This window comes from Macaca nemestrina, chromosome 8, assembly GCF_043159975.1.
Source record: "Macaca nemestrina isolate mMacNem1 chromosome 8, mMacNem.hap1, whole genome shotgun sequence".
Taxonomy (NCBI): domain Eukaryota; kingdom Metazoa; phylum Chordata; class Mammalia; order Primates; family Cercopithecidae; genus Macaca; species Macaca nemestrina.
Window position 1 is genome coordinate 12,173,197 of NC_092132.1, and position 16,885 is coordinate 12,190,081.

Genomic DNA, 16,885 nt, shown 5'->3' on the forward strand with positions numbered 1-16,885 from the left:
AAAAAAAAAAAAAAAGCTTAACCAGGCATAGTCGTACATGCTTGTAATCCCAGCTCTTGGGATTCCTTGAAGCTGGAGAATCCTTGAACCCGGGAGGCAGAGGTTGTAGTGAGCCAAGATCGTGCCATTGCACTCCAGCCTGGGCGACAAGAATGAAACTCTGTCAAAAAAAAAAAAAAAAAAAAAGGAGCACATGACTTAGTTCTAGCCAAAAAGATGTAAGGGGAATTCTGCTGAGAACCTCTGGGAAAAAATGTTTCCTTTGAAAAAAGAAAGAAGCATTGGAGGGGAAAGCCCTTTACCTCCTTCCCCATTTGCCTCCAGCATGAGATGCTGTTTGGGGGTTGTGTGTGATGTCTGGAGCTGTGGCAACCATAATGTGTCAGCAAATTGAAACACCATTCATACACTGAAGATGGCAAAGAGGATGGTTGGAAAGAGTCTGGGTCCTTAATGGCATCACTGAGACACTGACAAACCCTGGGACCATCTACCTATCAAGTTTTCTTTGGTTAAGGCCTTTTAGTTCAGTATTTAGGTGTTTTCACTGAACCATCCTAACAGTGCCTATAATGTAGGTTGGAGGCTACTCAGGGCTTTCAGTGCTATCAGTAGGTTTTGTAGGACACACAACGTGGCCCTAGGCCTATATTTTATAGTCCATACAGTGCATGAAAACAGAGAAATGGGAAAACCTAAGTTGGACTCTGACTATCCTCCTCTTCACTATGTGAATTTAGGTACAGTGTAAGTCTTTCTGAGCCTCACCTTCCACATTTGCAAGATAGGACAATAACCTCAGCCTAAAAATTATCATTCATTTACTCTGAACTCAAATAACATGATGGGTGCGAATGCATTTTATGGCATGCCATCTAAATGAACAAGACTGTTAACCAGGTTCACTTGCTTTTACTTTGGGTGAAGTGTGTGTCCACGTGTGTGTGAAAGGGGGTGGAGAGACAGGACATTTTAACCAGAATATTTGCCTTAAAAATGTGTCCTTTAGGAGGGTGAACATTGCTTATCCAGGAATCCAGATCATCCCCAAATTGGGGCAATTCTATCTCATTGCATCAACCCCCCCCTCACATTTAATCAAGTTCCATCAATTCTACTTCCTCCAGGACCTGTGGCTCTGTTTCTTGCCCCATCTCCATCCTCACTGTCTTGCTTCAGAGTGCATTGCTTCTCGCTGGATCATTGCACCCATTCCAGTTGGTCTTCTACCTCCACTCTAGAACCCTTATGAGTGAGTCTTTTCTACCACTCAGGTGGGACTATGCCACCTGGGGCCTGCTCTTGATGGATCCCCATTTTTTGTGTCACTGTTTGCCCAGCATTCTCTCCTTTTAGAGGAGCAAAGTCCTTGTTTCCCCAGCACCCAGCACAGGGCCTGGTGCATAACAGATGCTCATAAACATTTGTTGAATGGAAACAGCAGCCTGGGATTGAAACCTTAGAAAGATATAGTTGGTGTTACCCATGAATTGCCTTGGATTCACAAATTAGAGTCAACAATGCTTCATTGCATGTAGATACTTTATTGAAGGTAAGTGGCTATTTTAGAGAAAAAGATGACCATAGTGGGTAGCCTTGGGTGGAGTTTTTGGGGAGCTCAGGGGCTGGTCACTTGCTGTAGCTCTTAGAGCCTGGTTCCTGGAGGCTTAGGAGATCTTCTCTCAGCCCAGATCCAGCCGTCAACTCTTCTTCTTCACTTTCTGCCGACTGCCCACCCTTGGCTCCGTCTGAAACAGAGGGGCAAGGAAGGTTGGTCCAAGCCAGATTAGGACTTCTCTTCTCTGGTCCCTTCCTTTTGGTCCAAAGAGACCCCAGCCTCCAGTGGGCATTTCTTGCTAATGCCCTTTAGAGGGACCTTTCCACTGGCTGAGGTGCCAGATTCATCTCCTGGCTATAGGGACATGCTAAGGGTATGATGGTACTTGGGTTCATTGTCAGCAGACAGACACTTGGCCTTGGAGCAGAGTTGAAAATCTAAACTATATGCTGGACAAGATCCCTTCCCTGTTTAACGGCCTACTCCCATTTCTCTGTACCTGAAAAACTCCTGTCATTCTAAAAACGACAGCCCAAGCATCACCTCTCCTGGGGACCCTTCCCAGAGCCTCCAGGGAGGAGTGAGTCCTCCCTCCTCTGGGCTCCCACTCACTCAGTCACAGGTTTCCATCATGGCCCCAGGAAAGCCGAGGGCCATCCCCTGGGTTGTGTCACTCATACCCACTATTCCAAAGCTTCCCAAGGGCATTGTGTTTACTCTCTATTCCCAGTGTCTTCGTTATGATTTATTTTCTCTCCTTAACATCTCTGCAACAGGAAGAGGTAGAAATGTCCACTTTTCCTCTGGCTAGAGTTACCTCCCCAAGATTTTCTAACTAGGCCTTCAAGGGATGTGAGGATGAGGTTCAAGACACTCCCTTCTCTTCCCATACCAATGTTCTAGGCTGGAAGCCTTGATGTTGGTTCACCACTCTACCCTCAACAGACCTTCTCTCCTAGTCACCCCACTGCCCTCTTCTTGTGCCTCTCTTGCTTCTCCTTCCAGGGCTACATCAGAACAGGAGGCCCTTGGCAACGTGAAGCTCCCCAGACCATGAATAACTCATGGGAAGGGGCTGTGCCATTGGCACTGGTGACCCCTTGGCGCCAATGCACGCAGCACAGGTCTCATGCAGCAAGCACAGCAGATGCTGAGATCAACACCCAGCCCCCTCTATGTGTCCCAGGGCTTTGCTACCTGCAGATGCCTTCAGAGATGAGATGTACTTGGACCAGAAGGAGCAATCGGCTTTCTTCAGGCCCTGTCGATTGGGGAGCAGTGCACTGAACTCCTTGTAGTTCTCTCCACCAGCATAGGGTACAAAGTCAGGCCAGGGGGTTGCAAATGTGGGTACTTTCCGTGAGAACTCATAAGGGTAGTTGGGATTTCTAGGAAAATGAAAAGAAAGAAATATCCATGAGGGAAACTCGTCTTTCCTTTCATCACCTGAATTACTTCCCACTTGCACTTGGTATCTGAAGGACAATTCATGTATCTGTAGGTGTCAAGGCTGCATGTGAAGCCCCCAGATCTGGCTTCTGGAGTTGTGATCTTGACTACGGCACTGCAAAGCTAGGCCATTTCTGGTAGAGGAAAGGTGTTGAGGTCATGACCTGGTAGCGTTATCCAGGACCTAGCGCTGCCCTTCTGTCTTTGTGAATGTTGAGGAGATCACTGTGCTCTTCTCTTTCTCAAAGTCCTCAGATCTAGACATCATAGCTAGCCTTTGGAATGTCCTTGTTTGTCCAAGGCATGGGCAGGAGGGTGAATCTGCAGGCCAGCTGCCCAAACTTGCTACCCAGGCCCATCTTCCGGCATGCACTGCCATGTAGCCCAAACACTAGCCCTGCAACCACCTGATGTTTCCCAGATAAGGTGTGTCCTCTCAGCCCTGCTGCATTTGCCCAGACCTCCTTTCCTGGAAGTATCTTCTTCTCCTTTGCTTAAATATTCTATTTATCCCCCAAGGCCAGCTTAAATGTGACTTCCTCAGTGAAATATTTTCTAAAACCCTAATTAGAAGAAATATGTTTCTCTGCTCAACTCCCACAACAAACTGCATAAAGCTTTATTTTCTCCTGCTTTAAATTATGGTTCATTTTTATGTTTTCAGACTATCAGTAGCTGGTAGCTGGGTCATGACTTTTGCACCTTTTTATCTTTCCGGGGAACCTAGCACAGTTCTAGGTAATCAATTCACATCAGTTAAAAAGATAAAAGGAAACAGGTAAACTACCATGAAGAGGAAAGAGCAGGAACCAATTCTGCAGGTGGGGACAGCGAGTATACTCCATCAGACTGGAGTAGAGGCAGACGAGGAAGAGGAAGAGCCTCAAGGTGAATAAAGGAGGGTCCTGAGCATTTCAACTTAAGCTGAAAACCCAAGGAACTGGTATTCCTCTCTGTGGAGAGACAGTGGCTCTCCTCCAAGTGGTTTGCCCTCCAGGGGACATTCGACTTGCCTGGTTCTCAAAACTGGGCCTAGGTGGGCACCACTGGTATCTCGTGGGCATCTAGAGGCCAAGGATGCTGTTAAACATCCTACAATGCGGAGGACACAGCCAAGATTTATCCAGCCCCCAATGTCAATGGTGCTAAGGTTCAGAAACCCTGATCTGGAGTCATCAAATGTAGCTGGTATAATTAGAGCTTTTCTTCACGAAGATTAATGTATGCAAATGCAGGTTTGGCCAGGAGAGGGTGACTGAGACAGGGAGGCCGGTGGCTAGTGATTATAATGTCTAGGGAGGAAAGGATGAGTCCATCAATGCAAATTGGGCCTTTGCATTCTGCTTGAAGGGAGGGGGAGGAAAAACACAGTGACAGAATTCTGAACAAGTGGCCCCAAATTACCCTGATCTGATGAAGTGGGAAAAGTACTGCATGATTTTCAGCGACAGGCTCTTCTCCTCCAGAGAAAACTGCCCCTCGTAGGCTGGGTAGAAGGGAAGCCCAAAGGCAAACTGAACATCTGCCAGCAACTCCAGGCTGAGAAAACAGAGGAAAAGCAGCAGCAAAAGGTCAAGAAAAAGTAAGCTACTCAAAAACACAAAACACAAACAAACAAAAAACCAATATTTCTTCCAAAACCAAGACTTTCCCTTCTTTACATCATATTTAAGGATCTTGTTTAGTGCTCAGTTGAGTGGAGACTTGGCTTGGCCTAAATTAAATCCAGTGACCCATTGGGGGCAGATCCACGGCAGGTCTATTGGTTAAAGTGAGACCAACACTGAACACTTAAGTCTCTGGAAATAATGCCTGTGAGAAACATCCCAACACAATGATTTTTGGATCACATTCTAACTATGATACTTACGGTATCACTGGATATTGATGTTCTTCTAGTCACTGAAAAAGCAATAATGAAAGTAGCTTGTATTTGAGCCCAATCCCTGCACTAGCCCTTGTTCATATACAACTCACACTCATGACTCTTCAAGGATGACATTTATCCATGAAGCCCACCCCAGCACAGTACCTGGCAAACAGCAGTTGTTCAATAAATACATGCTAGACTGGATTAAATATCTAGGAAGCAGCAGCCAGCTGGGAATAATGACCTGGAAGCCAGTCCAGTGGTGTGAATGACCCTGGCTGGAGCTGGTGCTGAGGAGCCTGGTACACGGGCCCTGGAGTGAGCATTGGGAACCAGGGAGAGTGATAGAGTGGAAAAGCCAGAAAGGATTTCACCACTGCATAGTAAAGAATCGGGCTTTGCCTATAGAGAGGTCTGGACTTTGCCCTCAACTTCTGGAAGGTGAGTCATACCTGTTAGGAGGAGGGAAGAGGCTGGCCACACTGGATCTTAGGGTGGATATGGCCCTTCCTGACAGTCTGAGGGTGGGGACTGGCCATGCCAGAAAGAACAACCACGTGATTTAGCGTGGGAGCTTTGGGTCTCATGGTATCAGGCAATCTGTAAACTGAAAGGAATCACATGGCAATCGATCAATCAATCAATCATGCCTATGTAATGGAACTCCAATAAATCTCTGAACACCAACGCTGGGGTGAGCCTCAGTGCAGAGGGTGATACGTCCTGACTCCACAGGGAGGGGACAATGGAGCTTCAAACCTGGAACCCTCCTGGGCTCTGTGCCTCTCTTCCATGGGCCGATTTTAATCTGTGTCCTTTCCCTGTAATAAATCATTGTGGTGAGTGTCACAGCTTTTAGCGAATTCTGAGTTTTTCCAGTGAATTATCCAGCCTAAGGGTGGTTTGGGGAACCCCTGAATTTTCAGCTGGCATCAGAGGGAGGGTGGTCTTGTGTGTAGACCATGCCCTCTAACCTTGTCATCGGCCCCATCTTATAGAAAAAGCCAGCCTCTAATTTTACAGACCAGGAAAATAAGGTCTCGAGCAGTTTCCTGACTTGCCCAGAGACACACAGTAAGTGAATAGCAGAGTCAGATAAAAGCTGAGGTTTCCAGAATGCATGATGCTAACAAAAAGCACCAGGGCCCCAGGGCTCCTATGCCTGGGTCCCGGCTCTTCCACCTTCAAGCTGAGTGATGTCTGGCAAATTTCTTGGCCTCCTTCATTCCCTACTTCCTCATCTATGAAATGGGTCTATAACTCCTGTTATCAGTCTGTTTTCACACTACTATAAAGAAATATCTGAGACTGGGTAATTTATAATGGAAAGAGGTTTAAATGACTCAGAGTAACACATGGCTGAGGGGCCTCAGGAAACTTACCATCATGGCAGAAGGTGAGGGGGAAGAAGCACCTTCTTCACAAAGCGGCAGGAGAGAGAAGAGAGCAGGAGAAACCACCATTTACAAAACCATCAGATCTCAGGAGAACTCACTCACTATTACCAGAATATCATGGAGGAAACTGTTCTCATGATCCAATCACCTCCCTCTGGGTTCTTGTAATTATAACTGTGGGGATTACAGTTCGAGATGAGATTTGAGTGGGGACACAGAGCCAAACCATATCAACTCCCTACCTCATAGTGCTGCTGTGAAGATCAAAATAAAATGGTATATGGAGCATGTATTTAAAAGAGAAGTAAAACGTGGTCCAGTTCTTTCTCACCACATCAGTTCACCTCCTGACGCAATCAACTATATTTAAGTTCCTGGCACCAGCTCTGACCCAGCAGTTCTCATCCGTGCTGGTACAATGGGCAGAGGTAGCCAGCAGACAGATGTTCTGGGAAATGACTAGAATGCAGTGGTTCCCAGATAAAGGCAGTTTGTGCAGAGGTGAAATTCTATGAAGTGCAACGATTTGTGGATAGACAGTTTGACTCTGGCTAAGACTCAGAGAGATTTATCGTGATTATCCAAGAGGCTGGGGAAAGGGCCCCTCTAGCTCAGGGCTGTGAAGCAGAACACTTCAAGCAAAGACAGCACCTTCTTATTGCCCCTCTCCTTCTCAGGCTGGGGACTGTGGTGACAGCAGAGGTTCAGGGGTCCTTCCCTAACACTGAGGCCTGAGGGCCGGAGAGCCAGTATTCCTACTCTGGCCATAAGAATGATCACCAGGCATACATGGGACTGGCAGCAGGCCATAGAGAAACAGACATAAACTCATCACTCAGCTGAGACTCAGCTCTGAAACTTACAGCTTGTGTAACTTTGGAGGTGTCTTTTGACTTTTCTCTGTATCGGTTTCCTCTACATAAAATACCAGATAGAATAAGCTATTGCATGTGGAAGCTCTGTCTAAAAGAAGTGTTTTTACAAATGGCTGCTATTATTATGATGAGGTTATTGTGTGTCAGTATTGGGCCGTTGCACTGGAAGGTGTCATCGAAGGAGTATGAAACCACGAGGACATACAGTATGATTAGGAAGAGAATAAGTCACCGAGCGCAGCATCTCTTTGCAACTATTCTCACATATTAGGGCCTTCTTAGAGAAGGAAGAAGGTTTCCTGTTTTTGAGAGGGGAGCAGGAAGTGGCGAGTGTCATTGAAATTTGTAGGATCCTGGGACCCAAAGAGCTAAGTCCCTTGGGCAATGTCAGCAATAACTGTGAGGAGCCCAGAAAAGAGTCACAGATTCTGCGGTGGCCAAGGTGGCCTGTTTTGCAGCCAGCTCTACCCAATGTCTGCTTATAGCCACCAATTCCAGAGCACCTGGGCTGTGCCAGGCACCATGGTAGACCTTTGGCAGCTGTGATCTTCAACATTCAAGGGCTACTGGAAAAGTGAATGTTACCATCCACATACTTTCCAGGTGATAGATGAAGGCTCAGAAAGAGAAAATGACATGCCTGAGACACGGGACAGCCAGGGTTCAAACCCGAGTCTCCCAGGCCCCCAATCCCCTGCTCTGTGTAGTCAACCTGTGCAGAGAGGACTGAGGACCATTTAAAAGTAATCGCGATGGAAGTTGTTAGGAAAAGGATCACAAAACAAAAAATGCCAGGCAGAGAGAAGTTGTCATTACAATGACAATAGAAATAATCTCTCACATAAACCCAAAATTGGTAGTTTACAAATGGCATTCACCCTTATTATCTCACCCACCCTGTGAATAGGTTTTATTACTCCTTTCAACGGTGGAGGAAGCTTGGGCTCAAAGAGGCCATTTTCTTGCCAAGGCCCCGTAACTGTTCAGTGGTGACGCCAGGACTGAAGCCTCCGTCTGCAGATTTCACGGTCTGCTGTCCCTTTGCGTCTTGTGTGGGTTTTCTCATGGCCTCATTGCTGGTCTTACTGAAGCTGTCTTGTTTCTCAATCACCACACTTCCTCTGCGGTGGCCACAGAGAAGCCAGGAGGCCCAGGGTTAACAGGGGCCCCCCTCCTCTTTCTTCCTCCAGTGATGTCTGGCCGATTTTCTCCCCATTGGGGCTTAGTCCTTCTCCTCACTGTGGAATGAAAGGTTCAACAGCCTGTTGCTCAGGAGGCCCTTCTGGAAAACTGGCTGTATTTAGTTCTCTATTGCTGCCTTAAGAAATTACCACAAACTCAGTGGCTTAAAACAACACAAATTACTATCTGACACCATCTGGAGTTCAGAAATCCAGGATGGGTCTTAGTGGACTGAATTCAAAGGGTGCATGGGCTGCGTTCCTTCTGAAAGTTCTGGGGAGAATACTTCTCTTGACCATTCAGGTTTGTGGCAGGATTCAGTTCCTTGAGGTAGAGGACCCAGGCCCCCGTTTTCCTGCTGGCTACAAACTGAGGGCCATCCCCAGTCACTGGAGGCTGTCCATCAGAACCGCCCTTCTCCATCCTCAGAGCGGCTGAGTCCTTCTTATGCTGCTTTTCTTTGGAACACTCCCCTGCTTAGAGCACTCGTGTGATTAAATCGAGCTTACCAGGATAAGCTCCCATCTCAAAGTCTTGAACCTTAATCACACCTGCAAAGTTCCTTTGCCATGGAAGGTAACATATTCACAGGTTTCAGGGTTTAGGACTTGGACATTTTGACAGGGCATAACTGCTACCACAATAGCCTGATCTACTGTTTCCTCCAGAGGAAGCTGCATTCCAAGTGTTCTAGTGAACAGAAATAAACTTTCAAGGCCAGAGTGCTCTGTTGAAACCCCAGCTCAGTCCCTGACTAGTGTGCAATCTTGGACAAGCTGTCTAATGTCACTGGGTCTCAGTGTCCTCCTCTGTAAAATGGTGACACAATTATGCTTATCCTGAATGAGGTTTAGCAATAAAATATTTTTAATCTCTCTGACCCGGTTTCTGGCTCATATACTCATTTCCTTTTTGATTAACTGAGAGAGACATCTGAAAGCTTAAGAGTGGGAGTCTTTAACTTGTGGGAGCCTGGGGAGGTCCCATTGTAGGGTTTTGGAGATCCACAAGTTCCCTAAAATTACACATAAAATGCCGTGAAGTGTATGAGTGCATCTTTCTTGAGAAATGTTTTATATCCTCCATCACATTCTCAAGAAAGTCATGTGCTGATAAATATTTAATAATCAGCTGGGCGTGATGGCTTTATGGCTATAATCCCAGGACTTTGGGAGGCCAAGGCAGGTGGATTGCTTGAGCTCAGGAGTTCAAGACCAGCCTGGGCAACATGACAACATCCCATCTTTACAAAAAATACAAAAATTAGCTGGACATGGTGCCGTGTGCCTATAGTCCCAGCTGCTTGGGGGTCTGAGGCAGGAGGATCACTTGAGCCCAGGAGGTCGAGGCTGCAGTGAGCCACAATTGATTGATCGTACCACTGCACTCCAGCCTGGGTGACAAAGTGATACTCTGTTTCAAAAAAAGAAAAACGTTTAATAATCGACTCTCTGGGGGAAAGGAAATCTTATGTGTGATATTCGCCAATTTTTACAGTGTAAATACTCCCACCTTAGCCAATTTCAAAATGATGTCATTGAGCACGACGCTGGGAAGCAATGTGTACCACTGGCTCTCATGAGCTTGCATGAGCCGGCTCCAGGCCACCACTGTCTGCGACCTTAGAAAGGCCACAGAGCACTGCTTTGGGGGGAAGGTCTGGCATTCCAGCCCATCCCATCTGTTTAATTTGAGAGCCTGTTGTGTATGAGGATTTCTGCTTTGTTTTTCCTTAGCAGAGCTGATCTTTATCAGGATGCAGGAGTTATTTTGAGCAGTTTAAGGGACATCTGGAGGAGGCACAAACAGTGGAGCCTCTGAAGAGGGAATCTGGGATCCAAGGACCAAGTCCTCGGCGAATCTGGGCACTGGTTGGGGATTCTGGGACCCTCTGGAGGAAGAAAAGGGGATTTGGATTCAGCAGCAGCAGCAGCAGAGGAAGACCCGGAAGAACATGCCAGGGTCTAACAAGGTAAAAGGAGAGACTCAACTGAGTGTCCCTCGTGCTCGCAGCTTAGGGGTAGGCAGTTCATGTGTGCTGATGTGGCTTCTTTGCTCTGTGCTGTGTCTGATCACTGATAAATCATAGGCCCAAACCCGTGGCAGCTGTGTCAGTATATGGTCAGCCTGGAAGCATTGAGCTGTCACTTGTCTTCTGCTGTTTTTGGTAATCACATTGCAGTGGAACTTGCCCCTCATCTGACAGCTGCTCATCCTATGCCCAGGCCAGATCTGAATCTTCTCCTTGTCACCTCCGAGAAGCAGATTTTGGGCCTGGGAAAGCTACCTGCCCAAGCTGGGCAAGCTCTGTTCAAGTCCCACTTCCACTGCTGAATCTCTGAGCCTTGGTTTTCCTATCAGTAAAATGGGTCAATCATCTCCATTCAGCCACCCACATGGTATTACTGGATGCTCATAGATCCAGTGGGTGTAATTTCCTTTAAAAACTGTAAGCTGCCATCCAAGGAAGAGTTAAGGTGGCTGAAGTTGATAAAGTTACATTTAACCAGACTGTGGAAAGAATTGACCAGTCACAGAGCTCGGCGGATGACTGTGTGTGTGTGTGTGTGTGTGTGTGTGTGTGCGTGTGTGTGTGCATGCTTTTGTGTTTCAGTTTCAGGATTTGAATGCCATCCAGTGAGGACGGTGGCAAATTAGAAAAGGGGTGTCAGGACTAAGACCCTACTTGGCCCGCAGTTGCCGAACGCCTACTGTGCAGTGTCCTCTGGATGGATGCTGAGGCTCAAAAGGTGGACATTCTGTTGAGGAGCTCACATTCTAACAGGGAAGTGCGATCAACCACTGCTTTTCAAAAATAAAATGTTGTATGTTGTACAATAGAAAGGTAGGTATCTGTCAAGTGATAGAATTACTTACCAAGTACCATAAGAAGAGAGAGAAATGAAGTATCATTTATTCCAGGCAAGAAAATGCAGAAGAGTTTACGGAAAGTGAGAGAGAGGAAGCTGCGGTGGACTTGTGCTTGGACAAATGAGTAGGGTTAGTGAATGGACAAGGTGAGGAAGGGCATGTGGGTAGCAACTCAGCACTTGTGCTGTCATAGAGCAGGATCTGCACTCTGTATGCAGCAAGGAATGACAAGGGGTGTGGCTGAGCACAAGGTGAGCCAGGGCAGGTGGGGGCTGGTGCAGGTGGCAGAAAACAGTCCTCAAGGCGCTGGCCTCACAGGTCCTGCTGAGAAGTGCAATTGGAACTTTTTCTAGTCCAGAAAAATCCAAAGTCTGAAAACCACTAAACTGCATGCTTGCTAAGGTCCACTGGGCTCTCATTCTTTGAAAGCTGTGACAGCCTAGACCAGAAGAATTGATGGTCATGTTTTAAAGGGGCTGAGAACCCTGGAGGTTTCTTAGCAAATGAGTTGTAAGTTGCATTTCTTTTGGAAGGATTACTAGAGGTGTGTGGGAAGAAAAACTAGAACTGAGAAATCCTAGGGTCACTGCAACTGTCCAGAAAAGACAGAACCTTTTCACATAACGTCCCCAAGCTTACCTGTCTGCCATACTGCTCATCATTAATCCTGCTGGTGCTGCTGAGGACCTGCAGGGAGGCTAAGCCTGCATCCTAGCGAGCCAAAAGCCTCATTTCAGAGATGATCCATGGTGCAAGTTCCTGACTTGAGCTCAGCTTCCAGGATCAGGAGCCACAGTCCATGAAGGTTTGGGTTTATCAGGAAACAGAATGATGGAGGTACATCCATCCAAAGAGATGCACCTGGCAGTGGATTCAGCTGGGGAGGTGGGCTGAGCCTGGGTTCCCCTTATGATGAGGTGAGGGTGTGAGGAAGGATCTCCCTTGACAGAAATAAGACACTGGTTTGCATGGCAGAAGCCGTTCTGCTGATAATGGTGTGAAAAGGCTTGTGCTGGAGATGGCACAGCATGGATGGGCATTACTGCCCATCTGAATGGACTGATTTGAGAGCCTGTGCTTGCAGGGATTTCAGTCCCTCCTGTTCTGTCTGCCTGCAGGAAGTCTGTTGACCTCATCCCCATAAAATATACTCCCTTTCTTATCCCCAGCCAGCATCTCTCGATAGCTTCCTCCAAAGGAAATTAGGGAACAGGGAGGAATGAAAGTCCCTTTGCTTCCCAGGAATTTTTTTTTTTTTTTTTGAGAAGCTGACGAAGTGTTAAGTAACTTATGACTAGACGCTTATAAGTGTGCCTCTCTTTGGGCAAATCTAATACGCAAAAGTTCAGATTCTGCATGTGAATTAATCAGGAAGTAATTCTTTGCTTTACAAATGGCTTGTGTTTTACAAGAGAATTTGCTATGCAATCCCTTAAAAATAAGCTCCCTAAGGCACACTAAATAGTGTAGTCCCACCCCAGGCCCCAAAGGAGATATTTGCAGTAGTCCCCTAACTTCCTAAAGCTCAGCAGAGCGGTATGATATATTGTTTCACAGTAGAGTCAAAGCTTTCAACTAACTTGCTAGATTAACCTGAACATTTTATTCCCTCCATAAAGTATGATAACTGTTGCCCAGAAAAAAATGAACTTTCCAGGCCCCAAACATGCATTCTCACTAACTGTGTTGTGTGCTTACCAAGACCCAACTGTTTAAGTCATTGTATTTGTCATTGTGATTTTATATTTAATTGAATTTATTGAATACCATGCAGATACTCCACTTCCATGGATCCCAGACTGGAAATAATAGATCATGCATTACGTTTATGGTTTTGCAAGAAGTCCAAAGGCAGAACTCCAAACAGCATTTTCCGGCTTAACCCTCTGATCCTGCACCAAAAGAATGGCCAGGGGATGCAGATTTATGTGTTTAAAGTTAAAATAAAATATTTAAGGCATCATACCTATCTTATGCATTTTTCACAAGTTCTCCTTTTAATCGACTTTTCTGACTAACTGACCATCACATTAGATAACAGGGTTGATACTGTACATTCTATTATTTTTAAAAAAGATAATTGATGTTTCAGTGAGCCATTCTGGATATGAATGAAAAGACCATTGTGCATTATATATGCTTTTTTAAAAATCTGCAATGCCTTCTCATCACACTCAGATAAAATACTATCTCTCTGCTAGCCACAGCTTACAAACTCCTATGTGAACTACAAGACCCATTTTTTTTCCCTCTGCACCTTCAACCACTCTTCTCTTCTTCAACAGGCTCCAATTCAAGTGCCACAATTTAAGTGTGCTAGCACACACTCAGCCTCATGATGAATTTCCATGGAAACTATGAACTCCACAGCTGGCCCGGCCCCCAGGCATCTTAAGATGAGAGGCTTCCACATCCTCTCTGAAGTGGCTACAGCTCCTCATGCAATGTCTGGTACCAGAAACCACTTCAGTTGTGGTTGCTTTCTTCCAAGGACCTGTTGATCTCCAATTTGGATTCTTCCAGCATAATACACGAAGTAGCATTAGTAATGCTCCAGTTCCCTGGCCGCCTTCTTTATCCTCAAATATGCCAAGCCCTTTCCCACCTTAGGGCCTTGGCCTTTGATGATCTTTCTTTTGGAATTTCTCACTTCTACATGAGGATCACACACCTTCTTATTTGTCGGTTCTCAGCTCAAATGTCACCTTTACACAAGGTTCTTTTCTTATTACTGACCACGGCACCCTAGTGGATCTCCTTCCTAGTGTTGTTGTCTGAACATATGCTGCATATTGATGTGTGTATTGTCTATTCTTTACACACTATTCCTAGATACCCATCAGCACCTCCCGCAACTACAGTCTTTGTCCCAAGAGGCAGCTCTTCTCTGCCTTGCAGCTTTCTCATTTCTAGGACCTGGAAGGGGATCTGCAGCATAGACGGCGTTAGGTAAATCTCTGTCAAATCAATGTTGAAGAAGATATATAGTGCAAACCCTATTATGTCAAGGAGTTGGAGTGATCGGTTTCAGAAAATGATTTATTTTCATCTACACTGGGAAATAATCCCACAGGATGTAGCCAGGCTGATGGATTCAGTTCAGTAATCTATCCACTTCACATTTTCTTTGGTTTGTGAATTCCAACAAACTCACCAAGACAGTCAACTAAAAAGATAATATTTTGAATCTGGAATGTTAAAAGCCTCTGGAATGCACAGTAGTGTCTAGAATGCAAGTGTAGTGGTGTACAAAATGCCTTGAGTCTAGAATTTACAGCTTTGTTTTCCAGGGTTGGGACAACTTATCAAGGAGGAACATTATTGCCTCTTTAGTCATTTTGAATGTTTTGTTTTTCTCTCTCAGAGACTTAGTTTTCCTAAAAGGAAAATAACCCTAGCTCCCTAACATTGAACATCTGCAATGAGCCAGATGTTTAATGTACATGATCTTGAATATTCATACTATGAAGTACATATAGCTCTACCTATTTTATAGGTGAGGAAATTGAGGTAAAGGGATTTGTTTAAATGCAAACAGCTAATCCCAGCACTTTGGGAGGCCGAGACGGGTGGATCACGAGGTCAGGAGATCGAGACCATCCTGGCGAACACGGTGAAACCCCGTCTCTACTAAAAAATACAAAAAACTAGCCGGGCGAGGTGGCGGGCGCCTGTAGTCCCAGCTACTCGGGAGGCTGAGGCAGGAGAATGGCGGGAACCCGGGAGGCGGAGCTTGCAGTGAGCCGAGATCTGGTCACTGCGCTCCAGCCTGGGCGACAGAGCAAGACTCCGTCTCAAAAAAAAAAAAAAAAAAAAATGCAAACAGCTAATAAATGGTAGATATGGGATTAGAACTCTAGTTGATTTACTCTCAAAGATGTGCTGTTTCACTAGATTGGGTTGCCTCTGCCAAAATGAAAGACCAGTCTAACATTCTCTATGAAGCATGAGTAGATGTTTAATCCCAAGAGCCATACTCTTCCGTTCAAAGAAAAGTCAAACGTGATCTTATTGAAACATCTTCCACACCACCGGGATGTAGGAATGACATCCCAGCACCCTGGAGGCCAAGGCCTTCAGAAGAAAGACCCAGCACACAATTCAAGTGCCATAGCACACACTCAGCCTTATGATGAATTTCCATGGAAACCATGAACTCCACAGTTGGCCCAGCCCCCAGGCATCTTAAGATGAGAGGCTTCCACATCCTCTCTGAAGTGGCTACAGTTCCTCATGCAATATCTGGTACCAGAAACCACTTCAGTTGTGGCTGCTTTCTTCCAAGGACCTGTTGATCTCCAATTTGGATTCTTCCAGCATAATACATGAAGCAGCATTAGTAATGCTTACCTAATCAGTGTTCACTCTCTGCCAGGCAGTTAGGCCCATAGGCGAGGCTGTTTGTGTGCCTTGTCTTCCTTAGTCCTGACACACTTCATAGTAAGCATAAGTACTATTACTAGCTCCACTGCATAGATGAGGAAACCAACACTTAAAGAGGCACACAGAAAGTGGCAGGGCCCTCGAAAGACAGGAAACAGCAGAGAACAAACCAGTGCTCTTTTCTACACTTGCTGGGGCCCAGAGCACAGACCAGGGCTGGGAGTGCAGTCCCCAAACCTGGCCACAGGGTCTGAGTCCGTTGCTCATGAGCAGCAGAGGACACAGATGGGGCTCTTTCTGGGAATGATACCTGGACCTTTAAAGGCCAGCGTGTCCTTTGAAAGGGGCTGTTTAGAGAGGAGGACATCACCGGTGAGTCAAAGAGATGGAAATACCAGAGATGGGCAGGGAGGGAAGGGTCCCAGCAGAATAAGCAGGTGGCACCTTGAGAGGTACCTGGGCAAGTGACAGGAGGCATTAGAGAGAACGCAGGAGGCATCAGAGAGAATGCCCAGGCCCTCAGACCTGGGAGAGACAGCAGGCCAGAGCCCCTCTGCATGTGAACCTGGAGGCCTGCCGGCCTCTAGGTCAGCTTTGTTACAAAGAATCACTGAAGCCACCCCTGCTTCTCTGGCACACTCCATCTGCTTGAGGGGGTTCCATGGGGCCAGGGACAGCACCTTGGCCAGGGCCATCCTGCATTGATTCGGGGGCAGTGTGTGGGAAAGGGGCTGCTGTTTCCTTTCAGGTACTGTTAGTAATAACTTCAGTTCTAATAGATTCCAGCAGTAGTTCTCGACCAGCAAGGATTGTGTCCCCAGGGAACATCTGACAATGTCTGGAGGCATTTGTGGTTGGCACAGCTTAGAGGGACTGGGGCTGCTGGTATCAGGTGGGTAGAAGCCAGGGGTGCTTCTAAACATCCTTCAATGCACAGCACAGCCTCCCACGACAAAGGGTTATCTGGCCTCAAATATCAACAGTGCCCAAGTTGAGAAGCCCTGGATTACAGGCCTCACTGGCAAGCCCACTTCCTCAAACAGAGGGCTCCAGGGACAGACCATGGGAGAAACTGGCTCAAAGCTTCGCCAGTGAGCAGAGATGAACAGGAGAAAGCTGGTGAGTTTTTTCTCTCATCAGCAACCTTGGAAATCAAAGCTGCCAGGTATTGTACACACAGACACACATACATGCATACACTCACATGCAGACACATTCAGATACACAATCCAGATGCCAGCTCTGGGCTAAACACCATGCAGGCAGTGTCCCCAAATTCTCCCATAGCCCTGTGGAACAG

General features: G+C 46.5%; 1 protein-coding gene across 2 annotated transcripts in view; it reads right to left on the bottom strand.

Annotated features, from left to right (window-relative positions):
• Positions 1-1,524: 1,524 nt before the first annotated feature.
• Positions 1,525-16,885, bottom strand: part of LOC105492833 (thyroglobulin) — a 273,233-nt gene continuing 257,872 nt past the window's right edge. For both annotated transcript variants that reach the window (XM_011760101.3, XM_011760100.3), the window contains 3 exons: positions 4,412-4,546; positions 2,756-2,946; positions 1,525-1,748 (listed from right to left, as the gene is read on the bottom strand). In XM_011760101.3, the coding sequence (XP_011758403.2) occupies positions 1,630-1,748; positions 2,756-2,946; positions 4,412-4,546 (445 nt within the window). In that variant the 3' untranslated portion in view covers positions 1,525-1,629. The remainder of the gene's footprint in view (positions 1,749-2,755; positions 2,947-4,411; positions 4,547-16,885) is intronic.